The sequence below is a fragment of the Tachyglossus aculeatus genome, unplaced genomic scaffold (genome assembly GCF_015852505.1).
Source record: "Tachyglossus aculeatus isolate mTacAcu1 unplaced genomic scaffold, mTacAcu1.pri SUPER_34, whole genome shotgun sequence".
NCBI classification, from domain to species: Eukaryota; Metazoa; Chordata; class Mammalia; order Monotremata; family Tachyglossidae; genus Tachyglossus; species Tachyglossus aculeatus.
Window position 1 is genome coordinate 2800352 of NW_024044839.1, and position 24941 is coordinate 2825292.

Genomic DNA, 24941 nt, shown 5'->3' on the forward strand with positions numbered 1-24941 from the left:
TGGTATGATACCGTGCCTTCCGTAGACTGTAAACTGCATGAGGGTAGGGGTTGTGTCTACTCACTCTGCTGTTCTCTCCCGACCACTCGGTACTGTAACCTCCCCAGCGCTTAGAACAGTGCTTTGCACATAGTAAGCGCTTAATAAATGCCATCATTATTATTATTATTACTACAGTGTCTTGCACATAGACAGTATGCCGTTTGAAGGCAGGGATCTCATATCTACTATCATCCTTTCCGAAGCCCTCAGTACACTGTCCTGCACGGAGTAAGCGATCGATAAACGCTCCCGATTGACAGACGGGCCTCCTCCCAGCCAGGACGAGAGGCTGGGAGACCTTGGGAGACCCTTGGGAGCGCTTAGTACAGTGCTCTGCACACAGTCAGCGCTCAGTAAATACGACTGAATGAATGAATAAATGAATGCCGAACCCGAGCCGTGATTCCGTTTTCTCCTCTTCAGCTGAAAGCGGCTCCGCGGCGGGCATGGAAACCGAACCGGAGGGAGGCCGCGAAGCCGAGATGGAAGTGGAGGATGAAAATCCGATGGAAGTCTCCGAGGAGAAGATGGAGGAGGAGCCCTCTGAGACGCGGAGAAGTCACGTAAGCACCGCGTCGCATCCCCCTCTTGTGAAATGTTCCTCATCCCTGGTCTTATTGTTATTACACTTATATTAATACACTTACAATTATTAATATTAATCAATATTAACCAATATAATAATAATATTGTTGTTATTAATAATAATATAATGATGATGGCGTTAGGTGCTTACTATCATTATTGACGATGATCGTATTTAAGCGCTTACTATGTGCCACGGGGTTCGGTTCAATCGGATTTAGCGTCTGGTCGTATTTCTTGAGCGCTTACCGCGTGCAGAGCGCTGGCCTAAGCGCTTGGCAGAGTCTCATAGAACGGCAGTTTGTTCGTTCATTCAATCGTATTTGTTGGATGAATAGGACAGAGTTCCGTTCTAAGCGCTGGAGTAGATACAAGGTTACTAAGCGCTCAATAAATACAATTTTTCCTGGCCTGAGGCTCCTAGAAATAATAATACTAATAATAATGATGGCATTTATTAAGCGCTTACTATGTGCTGTTCTAAGCGCTGGGGAGGTTACAGGGTGATCAGGTTGGCCCACGGGGGGCTCACAGTCTTAATCCCCATTCTACAGATGAGGGAACTGAGGCCCAGAGCAGTGAAGCGACCTGCCCAGAGTCACACAGCTGACAATAGAATCCCCTCCAGACTCTCAGCTCACCGTGGGCAGAGAACGTATTTACCAACTCTGTCGTAGTCATCCAGTAAATAAATCAATTCATTCATTCAGTGGTATTTACCTGTATATATGTATATATGTTTGTACATATTTATTCCTCTATTTTACTTGTACATATTTACTATTCTATTTCTTTTATTTTGTTAATATGTTTTGTTTTGTTGTCCGTCTCCCCCTTCTAGACTGTGAGCCCGCTGTCGGGTAGGGACCGTCTCTATATGTTGCCAACTTGGACTTCCCAAGCGCTTAGTCCAGTGCTCTGCACACAGTAAGCGCTCAATAAATACGATTGAATGAATGAATGTACATATTATTCTATTTTACTTGTACATATTTACTATTCTATTTATTTTATTTTGTTTATATGTTTTGATTTGTTGTCCGTCTCCCCCTTCTAGACTGTGAGCCCGCTGTCGGGTAGGGACCATCTCTATATGTTGCCAACTTGGACTTCCCAAGCACTTAGTCCTGTGCTGTGCACACAGTAAGCGCTCAATAAATACAATTGAATGAATGAATGTACATACTTATTACTCTATTTACTTGTACATATTTACTATTCTATTTTATTTTGTTTCGTTACTATGTTTTGTTTTGTTGTCCATCTCCCCCTTCTAGACTGTGAGCCCGCTGTCGGGTAGGGACCGTCTCTATATGTTGCCAACTTGGACTTCCCAAGCGCTTAGTCCAGTGCTCTGCACACAGTAAGTGCTCAATAAATACAATTGAATGAACGAATGTACATACTTATTACTCTATTTTACTTGTACATATTTACTATTCTATTTCTTTCATTTTGTTACTATGTTTTGTTTTGTTGTCCGTCTCCCCCTTCTAGACTGTGAGCCCGCTGTCGGGTAGGGACCGTCTCTCTCTGTTGCCAACTTGGACTTCCCACGCGCTTAGTCCAGTGCTCTGCACGCAGTAAGCGCTCAATAAATACGATTGAATGAATGAATGTACATATTACTCTATTTACTTGTACATATTTACTATTCTATTTTATTTTGTTTGTTAATATGTTTTGTTTTGTTGTCCGTCTCCCCCTTCCAGACTGTGAGCCCGCTGTCGGGTAGGGACCGTCTCTCTCTGTTGCCGACTTGGACTTGCCAAGCGCTTAGTCCAGTGGTCAGCACACAGTAAGCGCTCAGTAAATACGAATGAATGAATACGATTGAATGAATGAACGAACCATTGTTCCACTGGACTCTCCCAAGCGCTTAGCCCAGCGGGAAGCGCTCAAGAAATACGAGCGGCGCTAAATCCGACTGTACCGATCCCCGTGGACGAAAACCTCCCGGGCGTTAGGGCCGGAGTACTCCCCGCGCCGTGACGCGGGGTTGCCCCTTATGAGGGGGGTCACAGCGGGCTCGTCTCTCTGCCGCTGGACAGGTGGAGGTCCTGGACACCACCAACCTCCTGCGGAGCTGCGTGCAGAGCGCCGTGGGCATGCTGAGGGAGGAGGAGGGGACCCCGAGCCGCAGTCCGCGGCGCCTCGAGGTGCTGCTCGGCCTCCTGGCAGAAGAGGACGGCCGGCAAGGTGGGTCCCCCCTTCCTTCCGCCCCTTCCTCCACCCTCCCCCTCCGCCCCGGCTTTCCTCGGAGATCTCTCCCGAGGAACGGCCGCCACCAGCAGCGCGCGCAGATCTGAAGGGTGGAAGTGCGTGGGCCTCGATGATAATCGAGGCGTCCGGTAAGGACGCCCTTAGTCATTTATTTCTCATTCATTCGTTCAATCAGTCGCATTTATTGAGCACTTACCGTGTGCAAAGCGCTTTCCTGAGCACTTGGGAGAGTACAACAGGCACATTCCCTGCCCACAATGAGCAGTATTTGGTAAGCACGCCTTTATTTTTTTTTTCAATTAATTAATTCATTCAGTTGTATTTATTGATTAGTTTATTGATCAATCAGTAAATACGATTGAATGAATGAATATTAAGCACTTTGGAGAGTACGCTATAACAACAGACACATTCCCTGCCCACGATGAGCAGTATTTGGTAAGCACGCCTTTATTTTTTTTTGAATTAATTAATTCATTCAGTTGTATTTATTGATTAATTTATTGATCAATCAGTAAATACGATTGAATGAATGAATATTAAGTGCTTGGGAGAGTACACTATAACAACAGACACATTCCCTGCCCACAACAAGCAATATTTGGTAAGCACGCCTTTATTTTTTTTTCAATTCATTCATTCATTTGTATTTATTGAGCGATTGCTGTGTGCAAACCAAGTGTGCTTCCCAAGTGCTTGACACGTAGTAAGCGCTTAACAAATATACAAGTAACAACAGTAAGCGCTGTAGCAAATAACAGAAAACAAAAATACAAGTACATGTTGCCAACTTGTACTTCCCAAGCGCTTAGTACAGTGCTCTGCCCACTGTAAGCGCTCAATAAATACAATTGAATGAATAAAGGAAATACCATAATTATGGTTATCATTATCATTATTAGTAGCAGTACAGGCTCATCAGGTTGGACCCCCATCCCTATCCCTCTAAGTCGCAATCCCCATTTTCCAGATGAGGGAACTGGGGCCCAGAGACTGAAGCGACTTGCCCGAGGTCACGCAGCAGATAATAATAATAATAATAATAATAATAATAATAATAATGATGGTATTTGTTAAGCACTTGCTATAATAATAATAATAATGACATTTATTAAGCGCTTACTATGTGCAAAGCACTGTTCTAAGCACTGGGGAGGTTACAAGGTGATCAGGTTGTCCCATGTGGGGCTCATAGTCTTAATCCCCATTTTACAGATGAGGGAACTGAGGCACAGAGAAGTTAAATGACTTGCCCAAAGTCACACAGCTGACAATTGGTGGAGTCGGGATTTGAGCCCATGACCTCTGGCTCCAAAGCCCGGGCTTTTTCCACTGAGCCAAGCTGCTTCTCTTTGTGCAAAGCACTGTTCTAAGCGTTGGGGCTACAAGGTGATGAGGTCCCACGTGGGGCTCACCATCTTAATCCCCATTTTCCGGATGAGGGAACTGAGGCCCAGAGAAGCAAAGCGACTTGCCCAGGGTCACACAGCTGACAAGTGGTGGAGCTGGGATTCGAGCCAGTGAGATCTCTGAGTCCCAATCCTGTCTCCTTTCCACTGAGCCATGCTGCTTCTCTGCAGATGAGCGGCGGAGCCAGAATTTGAACTCACGTCCTCCCGACCCCCAGGCCCGGCTCTCTCCACTGGGCCGTGCTGGCTTCTGGTGTTCTGTCGTCCTGTCGTGCCGCGTCTCTGTCCCCCTACTCAATCAATCAATCAATCGTATTTATTGAGCGCTTACTGTGTGCAGAGCACTGTATTAAGCGCTTAGGAAGTACAAATTGGCAACATATACTCAGTTCCTTTGGCCTTTTCTCTTCCAGCTCCGTTCTTGCGGGTGGCCAAGGCTCGCCTCTCCTCCCTCCTGAGTAAACAGGAGGAAAAAATTTACCACTACAACGTGAAGGAGTGGGTGGCCAGGGAAGCCTGCAACCAAGAAGCCCTGCAGGAGGCAGGAACTTTCAGGTATTAAATTTATTTCTTGATTTATTGTACCTCTACATATTTAGTCTATTTCTTTTCTTTTGTTAATATGTTTTGTTTTGTCGTCCATCTCCCCCGTCTAGACTGTGAGCCCGCTGTTGGGTAGGGACCGGCTCTAGATGTTGCCGACTTGTACTTCCCAAGCGCTTAGTACAGTGCTCTGCACACAGTAAGCGCTCAATAAATACGATTGAATGAATGAATGAAAGGTAGAGCGGAATGTCGGGATCAATCAGTCCATCAATCTTACCTCTTACCCCCTTACCCTTACCCCCATCTTACCTCCTTCCCTTCCCCACAGCACCTGTATATATGTATATATGTTTGTACATATTTATTTCTCTATTTACTTATTTATTTATTTTACTTGTACGTATCTATTCTATTTATTTTATTTTCTTGGTATGTTTGGTTTTGTTCTCTGTCTCCCCCTTTTAGACTGTGAGCCCACTGTTGGGTAGGGACTGTCTCTATATGTTGCCAACTTGTACTTCCCAAGCGCTTAGTACAGTGCTCTGCACACAGTAAGCGCTCAATAAATACAATTGATGATGATGATGATGATCAATCCTTGGTTTTTGGTATCTGTGCAGAGCGCTGTTCTAAGCGCTGGGGAGAGGACAGTGCACCAGGTCCTTTCTCAATTTTGGCCCTTTTCGTTTGACTTGGAGCATGGGCAACGAGTTTTGTTTTCGCACTTTTTCTCTGAACCCGGACTTTTCAGAGAACCGGCTGAGAGCAGTCAGTCGATCATCGGTATTTATTGAGCATTGACTGGGTTCAAATCCCGGCTCTGCCGATCGTGGTCTGTGTGACCTGGGGCAAGTCGCTTCACTTCTCTGGGCCTCAGTTCCCTCACCTGTAAAATGGGGATGAAGACAGTGAGCCCCGCTCGTGGGACAACCTGATCACCTTGTAACCTCCCCAGCGCTTTGAACAGTGCTTTGCACATAGTAAGCGCTTAATAAATGCCATCATTATTATTATCATTATTATGTGCTGAGCACCGTACTAAGCGCTGGGGAAAGTCCAGTCCAACAGAATTAGCAGACACCCTCCCAGCCCGTAGCGAGCTGCCGGTCGGCAGTTGACAAACCCCACCGTTCTTCCGAAGAGAATTCTGCAGGGTGGGGTGATGATAGAAGAGAAGCAGCCAGAGCCGGGGCCTGAGAGTCAGAAGGTCCTGGGTTCTAATCCCGGCTCCGCCACTTCTCCGCTGTGTGACCTCGGACAAGTCCCTTCGCTTCTCTGGGCCCCGGTTACCGCATCTGTCAAACGGGGATCGAGACCGCGAGGCCCACGAGTGACGGGGACCGTCTCCAACCTGATTTGGTTGTACCCGTCCCAGCGCTTAGAACAGTGCCCGGCCCATAGTGAGCGCTTAACTAATACCGTAATTACTATCCATTCATTTATTCATTCAATCAATCAATCGTATTTATTGAGCACTTACTGTGTGCAGAGCACTGTACTAAGCGCTTGGGAAGTCCAAGTTGGCAACGTATAGAGACGGTCCCTACCCAACAACGGGCTCACAGTCTAGAAGGGGGAGACAGACAACAAAACAAAGCATGTGGACGGGTGTCAAGTCGTCAGAACAAATAGAAGTAAAGCTTAATTAACTCATTCATTCAATCGTATTTATTGAGCGCTTACTGTGTGCAGAGCACTGGACTAAGTGCTTGGGAAGTACAAGTTCATTCATTCATTCAGTCGTATTTCTTGAGCGCTTACTGTGTGCAGAGCACTGGACTAAGCGCTTGGGAAGTCCAAATTGGCAACATATAGACACGGTCCCTACCCAACAGCGGGCTCACAGTCTAGAAGGGGGAGATGGACAACAAAACAAAGCATATTAACAAAATAAAATAAATAGAATAAATATGTACAAATAAAATAGAGTAATAAATCCGTACAAACATATATCCATATATACAGGTGCTGTGGGGAGAGGAAGGAGGTAAGGCAGGGGGATGGGGAGGGAAAATCAAATTCTCCATCTGCAAATCTTCCCAGGGTTAGAATCTCTGTTTCCCTGTGGCCTCAGGCCCCAGTCCGAATCCATCCAACTCGCCGTGGTCCGTGGCCTCTGCTGTGTGACCTTGGGGCAAGTCACTTACTTCACTCATTCATTCAATCGTATTTATTGAGCGCTTACTATGTGCAGAGCACTGTACTAAGCGCTTACTTCCTCTCAACCTCTGTTTTCTCATCTGTACAGTACCTGTTAGCTCTCCCTCCCTCTTAGACTGTGAATCCTGGGTGGGGAGCCTGTTTATCTTGTATCATCATCATCAGTGATATTTACTGAGCGCTTCTCCTATGCAGAGCCCTGGACTAAGCACTTGCCCCCTCCTTCCTCTCCCCCTCTCCATCCCCCCCATCTTACCTCCTTCCCTTCCCCACAACACCTGTATATATGTCTATATGTTTGTACATATTTATTACTCTATTTATTTATTTTACTCGTACATACCTATTCTATTTCTTTTATTTTGTTAATATGCTTGTTTTGGTTGTCTGTCTCCCCTTTCTAGACTGTGAGCCCGCTGTTGGGTAGGGACCATCTCTATATGTTGCCAACTTGTACTTCCCAAGCTCTTAGTCCAGTGCTCTGCACACAGTAAGCGCTCAATAAATACAATTGATTGATTGATTGGGAGAGTCCATAGTCCAACTGGGCGTCTTCTCCGTCCCTGCAGATACAGCCTGTGGAAGCGAGTGCAGAACACGGTGACTCCTGTCCTGGCCAGCGTGGTGGCCTTCGTCGACCGAGACTGCAATCTGGATTTGCTGGTCTCCCCCGAGTCTCCCCCTTGGGTGAGAAGTCTCTGGATGTTCATCTTCGGCAACACGAAGCTTCTCGTGATCCCGCCCGTGGCCATCAGCGGGGGGTGAGTGGCATGGCCTTTCACTTTCGAGGATGATCATACTCCTGATTCCTTCAGTCGCGTTTATGGAGCGCTCACCGTGTGAGAGCACATGTGTCCGTTTGCCCCCCTGGGCAGATCGCCGCCGTCCAGAGCCCCGCTTCTGGTGCAGAACGACATGAGGCTGCCCGAGAACGTCAGCAACAGTGTCCCTTTCAGCTGGAGGATCAAGGAGTACTTGGAAGAGCTTTGGGTGCAGGCCCAGTACATCTCCAGCGCCGAAGGTCAGCGGCCGTGCCGCCCCCCGATCGCTCACTCGGGGGTTGAGCACCTACCATATGTGGAGCACTGTGCCAAGCGTGGGGGACTTTCATTCATTCAATCATATTTATTGAGCCCTTACTGTGTGCAGAGCACTGTACTAAGCGCTTGGGAACTCCAAGTGGGCAACATAGAGAGACGGTCCCTACCCAACAGCGGGCTCACAGTCTAGAATGGGGAGACGTTTATTCATTCATTCATTCAATCATATTGAGCGCTTACTGTGTGCAGAGCACTGTGCTAAGCGCTTGGGAAGTACAAGTGGGCAACATAGAGAGATGTTCCCTACCCAGCAGCGGGCTCACAGTCTAGAATCAATCAATCAATCGTATTTATTGAGCACTTACTGTGTGCAGAGCACTGTACTAAGCGCTTGGGAAGTACAAGTCGGCAACACATAGAGACAGTCCCTACCCAACAGTGGGCTCACAGTCTAGAAGGGGGAGACAGAGAACAAGACCAAACATACTAACAAAATAAAATAAATAGAATAGATATGTACAAGTAAAATAAATAAATAGAGTAATAAATATGTACAAACATATATTCATTCATTCATTCAATCGTATTTATTGAGCGCTTACTGTGTGCAGAGCACTGTACTAAGCACTTGGGAAGTCCAAGTGGGCAACATAGAGAGACGGTCCCTACCCAACAGCGGGCTCACAGTCTAGAAGGGAGAGACATTCATTCATTCATTCAATCGTATTTATTGAGCGCTTACTGTGTGCAGAGCATTGTACTTCGCGCTTGGGAAGGCCAAGTCGGCAACATATAGAGACGGTCCCTACCCAACAGCGGGCTCACAGTCTAGAACGGGGGGGACAGAGAACAAAACATATTAACAAAATAAAATAAATAGAATAAATATGCACAACTAAAATAAAGTAATAAATTCATACAAACATATACATAATGGGCGTCGTCAAGCAGAAGGCGGGTTTGCGGAACCCCCGTCCCCATTCCCCGAGTCTCCCGGGGCTTCTTCCCTTTCAGGTTCGGCGGAAAAGTTTGTGGACATCTTCCAGCAGACGCCCCTGGGCAAATTTATCTCCCAACTGAGCGAGGAAGAGCGGCAGAGTCTCCTTCACCGCTACCTCAGAGACTTCCTCCTCCTGACGATGAGGGTGGCCACCTGGGATGAACTACAGGTCGGTATGGGCGGAGGGGGGTGGTCCGTTCAGCGCCGACTGTGTGCTGAGCGCTGAGCGCTGGGAGGAGACGCGGAACCACCAGCTCAGACCCGGGCCCCGTCCCATTTGGGCGGCGCAGCCTAAGGGACAGAGGGAGAAAGGGCAATCATTCAATTCAATTTGGCAAGCGCTTACCGTGTACAGAGCACTGTACTAACCGCTTGACTAACCGCTTGGGGGAGGACCATACATAACAATAATAATAATGATGATGGCATTTATTAAGCACTTACTATGTGCAAAGCACTGTTCTAAGCACTGGGGAGGAGATCAGGTTGTCCCACCGGGGGCTCACAGTCTTAATCCCCATTTTACAGATGAGGGAACTGAGGCCCAGAGAAGTGAAGTGACTGGCCCAAATAATAATAATGATGGCATTTATTAAGCGCTTACTATGTGCAAAGCACTGTTCTAAGCACTGGAGAGGTTACAAGGAGAACAGGTTGTCCCCCGGAGGGCTCACAGTCTTAATCCTCATTTTACAGATGAGGTCACTGAGGCCCAGAGAAGTGAAGCGACTGGCCCAAATAATAATAATAATAGTAATGATGGCATTTATTAAGCGCTTACTATGTGCAAAGCACTGTTCTAAGCACTGGAGAGGTTACAAGGAGAACAGGTTGTCCCCCGGAGGGCTCACAGTCTTAATCCTCATTTTACAGATGAGGTCACTGAGGCCCAGAGAAGTGAAGTGACTGGCCCAAATAATAATAATAATAATGATAATAATAATAATAATAATAATAATGGCATTTATTAAGCGCTTACTATGTGCAAAGCACTGTTCTAAGCGCTGGGGAGGTTACAGGAAGATCAGGTTGTCCCCCGGGGGGCTCACAGTCTTCATCCCCATTTTCCAGATGAGGTCACTGAGGCCCAGAGAAGTAAAGGGACTGGCCCAAATAATAATAATAATAATGATGGCATCTATTAAGCGCTTACTATGTGCAAAGCACTGTTCTGAGCACTGGGGAGGTTACAAGGAGATCAGGTTGTCCCTCAGAGGGCTCACAGTCTTAATCCTCATTTTACAGATGAGGTCACTGAGGCCCAGAGAAGTGAAGTGACTGGCCCAAATAATAATAATGATGGCATTTATTAAGCGCTTACTATGTGCAAAACACTGTTCTAAGCGCTGGGGAGGTTACAAGGAGATCAGGTTGTCCCCCGGGGGGCTCGCAGTCTTAATCCTCATTTTCCAGATGAGGGAACTGAGGCCCAGAGAAGTGAAGCGACTGGCCCAAAGTCACCCAGCTGCCAGTTGGCGGAGCCGGGATTTGAACCCACGACCTCTGACTCCAAAGCCCGGGCTCCTTCCCCTGAGCCCCGCTGCTCCTCTCAGCCGGCCCCTTGAACATCTCCCCTTAACCGTTACTTGCAGTTTCTGCGGCTGGCCCTGTCGTCGGGCCTGGAGCAGCTGAAGGCGGCGAAGAGCCCGGCGGTGGAGGAGGTCTCCCTGCCTTGGGTGCACCTGGCCTACCAGCACTTCAGGAGCCGCCTGCAGAACTTCTCTCGCATCCTGGCCGTCCACCCGCCCGTGCTAGACGCCCTCAAACGAGCGGAGGACAGTTATGACCTGAACAGCTCAGAGATGGTAAGGCTTTTCCGGAGAGTTCGCCGGAACCCAGGCCTGCGGCCTGGCGGATCAATCAATCAATCAATCAATCAATCGTATTTATTGGCCTAGCGGGGCCTAGTGGGTCAATCAATCAATCAATCGTATTTATTGAGCGCTTAATATGCGCAGAGCACTGTACCAAGCGCTTGGGAAGTCCAAGTCGGCAACACATAGAGACGGTCCCTACCCAACAGTGGGCCCACAGTCTAAAAGGGGGAGACAGAGAACAAAACCAAACATACTAACAAAATAAGATAAATAGAATAGATATGTACAAGTAAAATAAATAAATAAATAGAGTAATAAATATGTACAAACATACCTAAATAAACAAATACATTAAAGATGTAGCACTTACTGTGTGCAGAGCACTGTACTAAGCACTTGGGAGAGGACAATACAATGATAGGCACAGTCCCTGCCCACAACTAGCTCACAGTCTAGAGGGGGAGACTGACATTAATATACCTGAATAAACACATTAATTAATTAAAGATGTAGCGCTTACTGTGTGCAGAGCACTGTACTAGGCATTTTAGAGAGGACAATACAAGAACAGACACAGTCCCTGCCCACAACTAGCTCACAGTCTAGAGGGGGAGACTGACATTAATATACCTAAATAAATACATTAATTAATTAAAGATGTAGCGCTTACTGTGTGCAGAGCACTGTTCCCCCCTCCATCCCCCCATCTTACCTCCTTCCCTTCCCCACAGCACCTGTATATATGTATATATGTTTGTACATATTTATTACTCTATTTATCTTGTACATATCTATTCTATTTATTTTATTTTGTTAGTATGTTTGGTTTTGTTCTCTGTCTCCCCCTTCTAGACTGTGAGCCCGCTGTTGGGTAGGGACTGTCTCTATGTGTTGCCGACTTGTACTTCCCAAGCGCTTAGTACAGTGCTCTGCACACAGTAAGCACTCAATAAATACGATTGATTGATTAATTGATACTAAGCACTTGGGAGAGGACAATACAAGAATAGACACAGTCCCTGCCCACAACTAGCTCACAGTCTAGAGGGGGAGACCGACATTAATATATCTAAATAAACAAACACATTAATTAATTAAAGATGTAGGCATAAGTGTTGTGGGACTGGGAGGGGGGAACAAATCCATTCGTCCATTCATTCAGTCGTATTTATTGAGCACTTACTGTGTGAGAGTCAGGGCAATGCAGAAGGGAGAGGGCTTAGTCAGGGAAGGCTTCCTGGGGGAGACGGGCCTTCCCTAAGTCTTTGAAGGCCGGGGGGAGAGCGATTGTCCGGAGATGTGAGACGGGGCATCCAGCACAGCTCCCGACTGATTCCCCCTTCCCTAACGGTCCGCCCGCCCTCCCGCCCAGGCCGTGGACGTGTGCGCGGCCCTGGCCTGTGCGGAGATGTTGCGGGACGGCGTCCTGAAGCCCAGCCCCAAGGCCTGGTTACAGGTGGTGAAAAATCTGCGCATGCCCATTGAGCTCGCCTGCTCGGAGAGCCACTTGCAAGACGCCGGGAAACTGTGCAGGATTCTGCTTCAGAAGATCAAGTGAGTACCTGGCCCGGTGGCCACTCATTCATTCATTCAGTCGGTCGTATTTATTGAGCGCCTACTGTGCGCAGAGCACTGCACGGCTCTTCTCGCGCCCGAGAGAGACCAGCGCCACTGGTTTGCCCTCAGTGTGGACTCTCACGAGCCTCTAAATCCAATCAATCTCCTCTCCTAGACCTTATTTTAAATATCCGCGCTTAGAACAGTGCTTGGCACATAGTAACCGCTTAACTAATAATAATAATGGCATTGATTAAGCGCTTACTATGTGCCAAGCACTGTTCTAAGCGCTGGAGAGGTTACAAGGTGATCAGGTTGTCCCATGGGGGGCTCACAGTCTTCATCCCCATTTTACAGATGAGGTAGCTGAGGCACAGAGAAGTTAAGTGACTTGCCCAAATAATAATAATAATAATGATGGCATTTATTAAGCGCTTACTATGTGCCAAGCACTGTTCTAAGCACTGGAGAGGTTACCAGGTGATCAGGTTGTCCCATGGGGGGCTCACAGTCTTCATCCCCATTTTCCAGATGAGGTAACTGAGGCACAGAGAAGTGAAATGAGTTGCCCAAAGTCACCCAGCTGACAACTGGTGGAGCTGGGGTTTGAACTCATGACCACTGACTCCAAAGCCTGGGCTCTTTCCACTAAGCCATGCTGCTTGATGATGATGATGGCATTTATTAAGTGCTTACTATGTGCCAAGCACTGTTCTAAGCACTGGGGGGAATACAGGGTAATCAGGTTATCCCACGGGGGGCTCACAGTCTTCATCCCCATTTTACAGCTGAGGGAACTGAGGCCCAGAGAAGAGAACTGACTTGCCCAAAGTCACACAGCGGACAAGTGGCGGAGCCGGGATTAGAACCCATGCCCTCTGACCCCCAAGCCCCAGCTCTTTCAATTGAGCCACGCTGCTTCTCAGCTCCAGGATAATAATATTATTATAAATTTGTAATATTTATAATATTATATAATATAACACTATATAATATATTATATCATTATATCATTATATAACATACATATCATTTTAGATATTATATTATTATATTGTATATTATATGTTATATTGCTATAGTATATATTATATTATATCAGATATTTTATTCTGTATATTTTATTGTTATATTATATTATATTATATATTTCATTGTATTATATATTATATTGTATACATTATTACATATTGCATGTTATATATTATATAATGTGTTCTATAATATTCAATATAATATAGTATTTTATTTATATAATAAAATATTATTTTATATTGTATATTTTTTAATGGGACGTAGCGGGCACGACGTAAAGCTGGGACCCGTAGGTCCCGGGCACGACCCAAGGCTCTCCCCGCTTCCCCCCAAAACCCTGGCTGGGTGAGGCCGCGGCGGGCCGACTGACGGTTGCCATTGTCCGACGGCAGGAACCAGTGGAATCAGGTGTTCTCCATGGCTCTGTTCGTGGAACACGTCCTGTTGGGGACCGAGGCTCAGATCCCAAACCTGCAGGAACTCGTGAAGAATTACGTCTCCCTCTTGGGCAAGGTGGGTCCCTGGAGTTACTCCATCTGCCAATCGGTCGCTGGTATTTATTTTATATATATATATATATATATATATATATATATATATATATATAATGGCATTTATTAAGGGCTTACTATGTGCAAAGTACTGTTCTAAGCACTGGGGAGGTTACGAGGTGATCAGGTTGTCCCACCGGGGGCTCACAGTCTTCATCCTCATTTTCCAGATGAGGGAACTGAGGCCCAGAGAAGTGAAGTGACCTGCCCAAAGTCACACAGCTGACAATTGGCGGAGCTGGGATTTGAACCCATTCATAATAATAATCATAATGGCATTTATTAAGCGCTTACTATGTGCAAAGCACTGTTCTAAGCGCTGGGGAGGTTACAGGGTGATCAGGTTGTCCCTTGGGGGGCTCACAGTCTTAATCCCCATTTTACAGATGAGGGAACTGAGGCACAGAGAAGTTAAGTGACTTGCCCAGTCACACAGCTGACAATTGGTGGGACTGGGATTTGAACCCATGACCTCTGACTCCGAAGCCCGTGCGCTTTCCACTGAGCCACTCTGCTTCTCGTTTATTTGAACACCCACCAGGTGCAGGACGCTGTACTAAGCGCTTGGGAGAGTATAATGCAGTCCTGCTGGTAGATACAGTCTGAACACCCACCAGGTGCAGGACGCTCTACTAAGCGCTTGGAAGAGTATAAAGCAGTCCAGCTGGTAGATACAGTCTGAACACCCACCAGGTGAAAGACGCTGTACTAAGCGCTTGGGAGAATATAATGCAGTCCAGCTGGTAGATGCAGTCTGAACACCCACCAGGTGCAGGACGCTGTACTAAGCGCTTGGGAGAGTATAATGCAGTCCTGCTGGTAGATACAGTCTGAACACCCACCGGTGAAAGATGCTGTACTAAGTGCTTGGGAGAGTATAATGCAGTCCAGCTGGTAGATGCAGTCTGAACACCCACCAGGTGCAGGATGCTCTACTAAGCGCTTGGGAGAGTAGAATGCAGCCCAGCTGGTAGATACAGTCTGAACGCCCACCAGGTGCAGGATGCTGTACTAAGCGCTTGGGAGAGTATAATGCAGTCCAGCTGGTAGATGCAGTCTGAACACCCACCAGGTGCAGGATGCTGTACTAAGCGCTTGGGAGAGTATAATGCAGTCCAGCTGGTAGATACAGTCTGAACACCCACCAGGTGCAGGATACTCTACTAAGCGCTTGGGAGAGTAGAATGCAGCCCAGCTGGTAGATACAGTCTGAACGCCCACCAGGTGCAGGATGCTGTACTAAGCGCTTGGGAGAGTATAATGCAATCCAGCTGGTAGATACAGTCTGAACACCCACCAGGTGCAGGACGCTGTACTAAGCGCTTGGGAGAGTATAATGCAGTCCAGCTGGTAGATACAGTCTGAACACCCACCAGGTGCAGGATGCTGTACTAAGCGCTTGGGAGAGTGTAATGCAGTCCAGCTGGTAGATACAGTCTGAACACCCACCAGGTGCAGGACGCTGTACTAAGCGCTTGGGAGAGTATAATGCAGTCCAGCTGGTAGATACAGTCTGAACACCCACCAGGTGCAGGACGCTCTACTAAGTGCTTGGGAGAGTATAATGCAGTCCAGCTGGTAGATACAGTCTGAACACCCACCAGGTGCAGGACGCTGTACTAAGCGCTTGGGAGAGTATAATGCAGTCCAGCTGGTAGATACAGTCCCTGCCCACGAGGAACATGCGGTCCATGGCTGGGAGGAACACCGACATTGTCAGTGATAGAGAGAATAGAAGGATTTGCTTGTATCCGCCCCAGAGCTTAGTACAGTACTTGGCACATAGTAAGCGCTGAACAGATCCCATCATTATTATTATTATGTATATATATTATGTATATATGTTTGGACAGATTTATTACTCTATTTATTTTACTTGTACATATCGATTCTATTTATTTCATGTTGTTAATATGTTCTGTTTTGTTCTCTGTCTCCCCCTTCTAGACTGTGAGCCCACTGTTGGGTAGGGACCGTCTCCATATGTTGCCAACTTGTACTTCCCAAGCGCTTAGTACAGTGCTCTTCACACAGTAAGCGCTCAATAAATACGATTTGATTGATTGATGGAGAAGCAGCGTGACTAGAGAAGCAGCGCTTACTGTGTGCAGAGCACTGGACTAAGCACTTGGGACAGGGGAAGACGTGGGCCGCTCAGTAAATGCCACCGAGGGCTTGACCAACAGTCTTTGCCCTTTCTCGTCCCGCTTCCCCAATGTTGCTCAATCAATCAATCAATCGTATTTTTTGAGCACTTACTGTGTGCAGAGCACTGTACTAAGCGCTTGCTCCTGTCCCTCTCAGTGCCTGGAGGATAATGCCGACATCAAGACGTTGAAGCCTTTCGCTGCGGTGATAGCCACGCTCTGTCGGTGCAAGGAAACAGTCAGCCAGACCTACTTTCGGTGAGATCTTCTGCCCTCGGGACGGGACAGGATGGGGGGAGTTCAATCATTCATTCAGTCGTATTTATTGAGCGCTGACTGTGTGCATAGCACTGTACTAAGCGCTTGGGAAGTACACATTGGCAACATATAGAGACGGTCCCTATCCAACAGCGAGCTCACAGTCTAGAAGGGGGAGACAGACAACAAAACAAGTACAGAAAACAGAAAACAAAACAAAAAAATATATATGTATATATGAACCCACGACCTCTGACTCCAAAGCCCGGGCTCTTTCCGCGGAGCCGCGCTGCTTCCCAGTGCTAAGCGCTTAGGGCAGCGCTCTGCGCACAGTAAGCGCTCAATAAATACGACCGAATGAAGGAATGATCACCTCCCTCCTCTTCCCCCCAGCTGTAGTTTGCTCGTGCCGCGTTCAAAACACATTTCTGCCTTCTAATTTCCAAAGAAAAATATCTAAAGGAGATGGGTTCAGGGCAGGAGGGCTCTTCTACTTACTTTCGCTTTGCGGAAAACCAAGGAAAAGGGAACGACGCACAGACGGAGTTCGGCCTGGGTCCTCCCGCGGGGGCGGGAAAAGCGGCCCCCCTCCCAACCGACTTTCTTTTGGGGTCGCAGGTATGGCTTGGTGCCCTGTCCGATCTGCCTCGGGGACCCCAAGGAACCAGTCTGCCTGCCGTGTGACCACGTGTTCTGCCAACAATGTATCACGCAGTGGTTGATCCCGGGACAGATGAATTGCCCCTACTGTCTGACGGATCTGCTGCACGGGTTCTCCGTGACCGTCTCCAAAGAGCACAGGTATCCGCGGGAGAAGCGGCTCGGGCGTCAGGACGCCTGGCTTCTATTCCCAGGTCAATCAATCAATCAATCAATCGTATTTATTGAGCGCTTACTGTGTGCAGAGCACTATACTAAGCGCTTGGGCAGTACAAGTTGGCAACATATAGAGACAGTCCCTACCCAACAGTGGGCTCACAGTCTAAAAGGTCCGCCGCTTGCCTGCCGTATGTCTGTAGATGTGTTTGTACGTATTGATTACTCGATTTTATTTGTACATATTGATTCTAATTATTTCATTTTGTTAATATGTTTTGTTCTGTTGGACTTCCCAAGCGCTTAGTACAGTGCCCTGCACACAATATGCACTCAATAAATACGATTGATTGATTCTATTCCCAGGTCCGCCGCTTGCCTGCCGTATGTCTGTAGATATGTTTGTACGCATTGATTACTCGATTTTATTTGCACGTATTAATTCTAATTATTTCATTTTGTTAATATGTTTTGTTTTGTTGGACTTCCCAAGCGCTTAGTACAGTGCTCTGCACACTGTATGCGCTCTATAAATACAATTGATTCTATTCCCAGGTCATATTCCCAGTACATATTGCCAGGGCCACCGCTTGCCTGCCGTATGTCTGTAGATATGTGTGTACATATTGATTACTCAATTATTTATTTTATTTGTACATATTGATTCTAATTATTTTATTTTGTTAATATGTATTGTTCTGTTGGCCTTCCCAAGCGCTTAGTACAGTGCTCTGCACACAGTAAGCGCTCAATAAATACGATTGATTCTATTCCCAGGTCCGCCGCTTGCCTGCTGTATGTCTGTAGATAGGTTTGTACGTATTGCCAGGTCCACCGCTTGCCTGCCGTATGTCTGTAGATATGTTTGTACGTATTGATTACTCGATTATTTATTTCATTTGTACATATTTATTCTAATTATTTTATTTTGTTAATATGTTTTGTTCTGTTGGACTTCCCAAGCGCTTAGTACAGTGCTCTGCACACAGTAAGCGCTCAATAAATACGATTGATTGATTCTATTCCCAGGTCCACCGCTTGCCTGCCGTATATCTGTAGATATGTTTGTATGTATTGATTATTTATATTTTATTTGTACATATTTATTCTAATTGTTTTATTTTGTTAATATGTTTTGTTTTGTTGTAGATATGTTTTGTACGTATTTATTACTCTATGTATTTTACTTGTACATATCTATTCTATTTATTTTATTTTGTTAATATGTGTGGTTTTGTTCTCTGTCTCCCCCTTCTAGACTGTGAGCCCACTGTTGGGTAGGGACCGTCTCTATATGTTGCCAACTTGGACTTCCCAAGCGCTTAGTACAGTGCTCTGCACACAGTAAGCGCTCAATAAATATGATTGAATGAATGAATGAATCTAATAATAATAATTGTGGTATTTGCTAAGCGCTTACTATGTACCGGGCACTTTTCTAAGTCCTGGGGTAGATGCAAGCTAGACACCGTCCAGGTCTCACTTGGGGCTCACGGTCTTCCTCCCCATTTAACGGATGAGGTAACTGAGGCCCAGAGAAGTCAAGTGACTTGCTCAGGGTCCCACAGCGGACAGACGGCGGAGCCGGGACTAGGAGCCAGATCCTTCCGATTCCCAGTCCCGGCCAAGCTGCTTCCCGGTAATATCTTTCAGTAATATCAGAGAAGCAGCGTGGCTCAGTGGAAAAGAGCACGGACTTTGGAGTCCGAGGTCATGGGTTCCAATCCTGCTCCACCAATTGTCAGCTGTGTGACTTTGGTCAAGTCACTTCACTTCTCTGGGCCTCAGTGACCTCATCTGGAAAATGGGGATTAAGACTGTGAGCCTCCCGTGGGACAACCCGATCACCTTGTAACCTCCCCAGTGCTTAGAACAGTGCTTTGCACATAGTAAGCGCTTAATAAATGCCATCATTGTTATTATTATTATTATCTATGACTTATTTTCTCCCAAGCGCTTCGTTCTGCCCCCATTAAGCGCTCAATAAACCGATTGATTGATCGACTGTCCTTTTTTTTAACCCCCCGCCGGCCAGGGCCGCCTTCACCAAGCATGCCCAGTTTCGTCAGATGTGTAACAGCTTCTTCATCGACCTGGTCTCCAGTATGTGCTTCAAAGACAACACTCCCCCAGAGAAGAAAGTCATCGAAGAGCTGCTCTCTCTGCTTTTTGTCCACAAGAAGCTCCTGAGAACTGTCCCTCAGGGTGAGTCCATTCCACTCTCTCCCTGTGTCCTCTGTCAGAGTCATCGTCCCATACCGGTCTCTCCCCGTCTCCCGTCCCGGCCTCTGCCGGCCTCTCCGTCTCCCATCCCGGTGTCTCCCCGTCTCCTCTTTCCGAGTCATCGTCCCGGCCTCTCCCCGTCTCCCATCCCGGCCTCTCCCCGTCTCCCGTCCCGATGTCTCCCTGTCTCATCTTTCAGCATCACCGTCCTGTCCCGGTCTTTCCCCATCTCCCGTCCCGGCCTCTGCCGGCCTCTCCCTGTCTCCCATCCCGGTGTCTCCCCGTCTCCTCTTTCCGAGTCATTGTTCCCGCCTCTCCCCGTCTCCCGTCCCGGCCTCTCCTTGTCTCCCATCCCGGTCTCTCCCCATCTCCCATCCCGGCCTCTCCCTGTCTCGTCTTTCAGCATCACCGTCCTGTCCCGGTCTCTCCCCGTCTCCCATCCCGGCCTCTGCCGGCCTCTCCCTGTCTCCCATCCCGGTGTCTCCCCGTCTCCTCTTTCCGAGTCATCGTCCCAGCCTCTCCCCGTCTCCCGTCCCGGCCTCTCCTTGTCTCCCATCCCGGCCTCTCCTTGTCTCCCATCCCGGCGTCTCTCCGTCTCCCATCCCGGCCTCTCCATGTCTCGTCTTTCAGCATCACCGTCCTGTCCCGGTCTCTCCCCGTCTCCCACCCCAGCCTCTGCTGGCCTCTCCCTGTCTCCCATCCCGGTGTCTCCCCGTCTCCTCTTTCCAAATCATCGTCCCGGCCTCTCCCCGTCTCCCGTCCCGTCCTCTCCTTGTCTCCCATCCCGGCCTCTCCCTATCTCGTCTTTCAGCATCACCGTCCTGTCCCGGTCTCTCCCCGTCTCCCACCCCGGCCTCTGCCGGCCTCTCCCTGTCTCCCATCCCGGTGTCTCCCCGTCTCCTCTGTCCGAGTCATCGTCCTGTCCCAGCCTCTCCCCGTCTCCCGTCCCGGCCTCTCCCTGTCTCGTCTTTCAGCATCACCGTCCCGTCCCGATCTCTCCGCATCTCCCATCCCGGTCTTTCCCCGCCTCCTCTTTCGGCGTCATCGTCCCGCCACAGACCCCGTGGTAGGCGAGACGCTCTTCCTTTCTCGTTTCAGCAAGCACCCAGTACACCAAGTCCCTGTCCCCTTTCGACGACGTGGTGGATCAAACGCCCGTCATCCGCTCCGTGGTGCTCAAGCTGCTCTTGAAATACAGGTGATGGCAGCCAGGCGTCCTGTTACTTTTTATAATAACAATAATAATAATGCTGGCATTTATTAAGCGCTTACTATGTGCCAAGCACTGTTCTAAGCACTGGGGAGGTTACAAGGTGATCAGGTTGTCCCACGTGGGGCTCACAAATCCCCATTTTACAGATGAGGCACAGAGAAGTGGCTTGCCCAAAGTCACCCAGCTGACAATTGGCGGAGCTGGAATTTGAACCCATGACCTCTGACTCCAAAGCCCGGGCTCTTTCCACTGAGCCACGCTGCTTCTTGTAGTCCAGATTTGCTGATGGTACTTGGTTCAGTGTAGTTCTTTGCAGTAGTTGTGAGGCGCTTACTGTGAGTCAAACACTGTTCTAAGGTCATCAAGTCAGACAGAGTCCCCGTCCCTCATGGGGCTCACGGTCTAAGTAGGAGGGAGAACAGGGATTGGATCCCCATTGTTCAGTGGAGGAGACCGAGGCCCAGAGCCGTGAAAGGACTTGCCTTCGGTCACACGGCGGGCGAGCGACAGAGCCGGGATTAGAACCCAGGTCTTTTGGCGCCCAGGCTTGGATCCATTAGGCCACGTCGCCGTAGCGTCTTCCCTCCGGCCCGTCTCTGGACCCCGGAGGTCGAGTCGAAAAGGTTACGTCAGTCGATCGTATTTACCGAGCACTTACGTCGTGTAGAGAAGCAGCGTGGCTCAGTGGAAAGAGCACGGGCTTCGGAGTCAGTGGTTGCGGGTTTGAATCCCCTGCTCCACCAGTTGTCCGCTGTGTGACTTCGGGCAAGTCACTTCACTTCTCTGTGCCTCAGTTCCCTCATCTGGAAAATGGGGATTAAGACTGTGAGCCCCAAGTGGGACAACCTGATCACCTTGTAACCTCCCCAGCGCTTAGAACAGTGCTTTGCACATAGTAAGCATTTAATAAATGCCATCATTATTATTATTATTATTATTAGAGCACTGTGCTAAGTATAAAGGGAAGGGAGGGGCAGCCTCATGGCTTAGCAGTGTTGGGCTATCTCCTGGAATTTTTTTTTCCACTTGTATTTTTTAAGCGCTTTCTACGCGCTGGGCACTGCACTAAACACCGGGGTAGATAAACGTTCATCCGGTTGGATTCAATCCCTGTCCCACGGGGGACTCCCAGCCTTAATCCCCATTTTACAGATGAGGTCACTGAGTCAAGGAGACTGAAGGGACTCGCCCGTGGTCACACAGCAGATAAGATTAGAGACAGGATTAGAACCCAGGTCCTCTGATTCCCAGTCCCGGGCTCTTTCCACTTGGCCACGCTGCTTTTGGTCTAAAGAGACCAGAGCTATTTCCCGCATTTGCCGCCAATCAGGTCCTCTGGATCCAGCCCTCCTCTTGAGTCCAGTCGTCTGCAAGAGGCGTCGACCATTCCATCGATCAACCGGTGGTATTTACTGAGCGCTTACTGTGCGCAGGGCACTGTGCTAAGCGCCATTCAGACCCCAGGGTTTCAGAGAATGCTCCTGTTTCCGCAGTTTCCACAACGTGAAAGAATATCTCCAGGAGTACCTGTCCCAGATAGAGAAGAAGCCATTCTTGGACACGGACAAAACCGAACTCTATTCGCTCTTCATTAACTGCTTAGAGGTAAGATCTCACCCTCGCCCTCCACTCTCTTGGAGAAACAGCAGCGTGTCTGCTGTGGGACCCGGGGCGCGTCGCTTCGGCTCTCCGTGCCTCAGTTTCCTCATCTGTAAAATGGGGATTCAACCCGCTCCCTCCTATTTAGGTGGTGAGCCCCATGTGAAGCAGGAACAACCCGATTGTCTCGTATCCACCCCAGTGCTCAAAACAGTGCTTGGCACACAGTAAACACTTAACAATGCCACCATTTTTATTATTGTGATTATTGTTAGCAATAATCATAAACTTAATCTGTAATCAAAAGGTGGTTCCGGTGACAGATATATTGGGTGGGACGCGGGATTAGCCGGGGAAGGTCTCTCGGAGGAGAAGGGATTTTAAGCCCCCAGTAAACACTTGCCAAATGCTACTTGCCAGATGTGGAAGGCACTGTTCTAAGCGCTGGGGAGGTTACAAGGTGATCAGGTTGTCCCATGGGGGGCTCACAGTCTTCACCCCCACTTGTCCGCTGTGTGTCCTTGGGCAAGTCACTTTTCTGTGCCTCAGTTCCCTCATCTTTACAATGGACTATGAGACCTTTGTGGGATAATAATAATTATGGTGATTGCATTTGTTAAGCGCTCATTATGTGCAAAGCACTGTTCTAAGCGCTGGGGAGGATACAAAGGTGATCAGGTTGTCCCAAGTGGGGCTCACAGTCTTCACCCCCACTCGTCCGCTGTGTGCCCTTGGGCAAGTCACTTCACTTTTCTGTGCCTCAGTTCCCTCATCTTTACAATGGGGATGAAGACTGTGAGACCTTTGTGGGATAATAATAATAATAATGATGATGGCATTTGTGAAGTGCTTACTATGTGCAAAGCACTGTTCTAAGCACTGGGGAGGGTACAAGGTGATCAGGTTGTCCCAGGTGGGGCTCACAGTCTTCACCCCACTTGTCCGCTGTGTGCCCTGGGCAAGTCACTTCAGTTTTCCGTGCCTCAGTTCCCTCGTCTTTACAGTGGGGATGAAGACTGTGAGACCTTTGTGGGATAATAATAATAATGATGATGGCATTTGTGAAGCGCTTACTATGTGCAAAGCACTGTTCTAAGCGCTGGGGAGGATACAAAGGTGATCAGGTTGTCCTATGAGGGGCTCACAGTCTTAATCCCCATTTTACAGATGAGGGAACTGAGGCCCAGAGAAGTGAAGCGACTTGCCCAAAGTCACCCAGCTGACAAGTGGCGGAGCTGGGATTTGAACCCATGACCTCTGATTCTCCCTTCAAGGCCCTACTGAGAGCTCACCTCCTCCAGGAGGCCTTCCCAGACTGAGCCCCTTCCTTCCTCTCCCCCTCGTCCCCCCCTCCACCCCCACATCTTACCTCCTTCCCTTCCCCACAGCACCTGTATATATGGATATATGTTTGTACAGATTTATTACTCTATTTATTTATTTATTTATTTTACTTGTACGTATCTATTCTATTTATTTTATTTTGTTAGTATGTTTGGTTTTGTCTCCCCCTTTTAGACTGTGAGCCCACTGTTGGGTAGGGACTGTCTCTATATGTTGCCAATTTGTACTTCCCAAGCACTAAGTACAGTGCTCTGCACACAGTAAGGGTTCAATAAATACGATTGATGATGATTCCAATGTCCAACCTTCCTAGCTTGCATCTACCCCAGTGCTTGGCACATAATAAGCACTTAAAAACTACCTTTTTTTAAAAAAAAAAAAGGATGGTGGTAGCGTTGACGGTGAGGGGGGAATTCGAGTTTTGGCGCCGGCAGAGAAGGCTGACTGTTTTCCTTCCCCGGCCCCTCCGGCTTCCAGGACTCGATAGTGGAGAAGGCCGGCTCCTGCTCCCCGAGCGGCGGCGGCAGCGGCGGCGGCGACGACGGGCTGAACAACCTGAAGGAAGAAGGCCATTTCCTCCGGATCTGCTCCCCGCTGCAGCAGGAGGCCACGGGGGTGGTCACCGAGGCCTCGGTGGAATACCTCCAGGGGGTGGCCCGGATCCGCCTCTGCCTGGCCCGAGCCGCCGACCTGCTCTTCGAACAGCACCAGGACCCAGGCAAGTTCCTGACCTCAGTTTCCCCCTTTCCTTCAAGAGCCCGGGGCTGCTCTAGGTTGAATACGTTTTTGCCGATAGACTAATCCTAATAACGATGGTATTAAGCGCTTACTATGGGCCAAGCGCTGGTCTAAGCGACGGCGCCCCGCACCTTCAGGCTGAAAGTTCCTCGGGTGGATTAGAGAAGCAGCGTGGCTCAGCGGAAAGAGCCCGGCCTTTGGAGCCAGAGGTCATGGGTTCAAACCCCGGCTCCGCCAACTGTCAGCTGGGTGACTTTATTACTTATTAATATCACTCTATTTTACTTGTACATATCTATTCTATTCATTTTATTTTGTTAATACGTTTTGTTCTTTATCTCCCCCTTCTAGACTATGAGCCCACTGTTGGGTAGGGACCGTCTCTATATGTTGCCAACTTGGACTTCCCAAGCGCTTAGTCCAGTGCTCTGCACACAGTAAGCGCTCAATAAATATGATTGATTGACTTTGGGCAAGTCACTTTACTTCTCTGGGCCTCAGGTACCTCATCTGGAAAATGGGGATGAAGACTGTGAGCCCCCCGTGGGACAACCTGATCACCTTGTATCCCCCCAGTGCTTAGAACAGTGCTTGGCACATAGTAAGCGCTTAACAAATGCCATCATCATCATTGTCAT

General features: G+C 48.3%; 1 protein-coding gene across 1 annotated transcript in view; it reads left to right on the top strand.

Moving 5' to 3' along the window:
* The window catches only part of RNF213 (ring finger protein 213), a 115666-nt gene that overhangs the window by 55261 nt on the left and 35464 nt on the right, over nt 1-24941 (top strand). Inside the window, exons 32-46 of the mRNA XM_038741969.1 lie at nt 466-605; nt 2679-2826; nt 4673-4814; nt 7535-7726; nt 7841-7986; nt 9020-9174; nt 10598-10810; nt 12195-12376; nt 13807-13927; nt 16270-16370; nt 16989-17171; nt 19222-19391; nt 20508-20607; nt 22116-22227; nt 24043-24283. Coding sequence (XP_038597897.1) covers nt 466-605; nt 2679-2826; nt 4673-4814; nt 7535-7726; nt 7841-7986; nt 9020-9174; nt 10598-10810; nt 12195-12376; nt 13807-13927; nt 16270-16370; nt 16989-17171; nt 19222-19391; nt 20508-20607; nt 22116-22227; nt 24043-24283 — 2346 coding nt within the window. The remainder of the gene's footprint in view (nt 1-465; nt 606-2678; nt 2827-4672; nt 4815-7534; nt 7727-7840; nt 7987-9019; nt 9175-10597; nt 10811-12194; nt 12377-13806; nt 13928-16269; nt 16371-16988; nt 17172-19221; nt 19392-20507; nt 20608-22115; nt 22228-24042; nt 24284-24941) is intronic.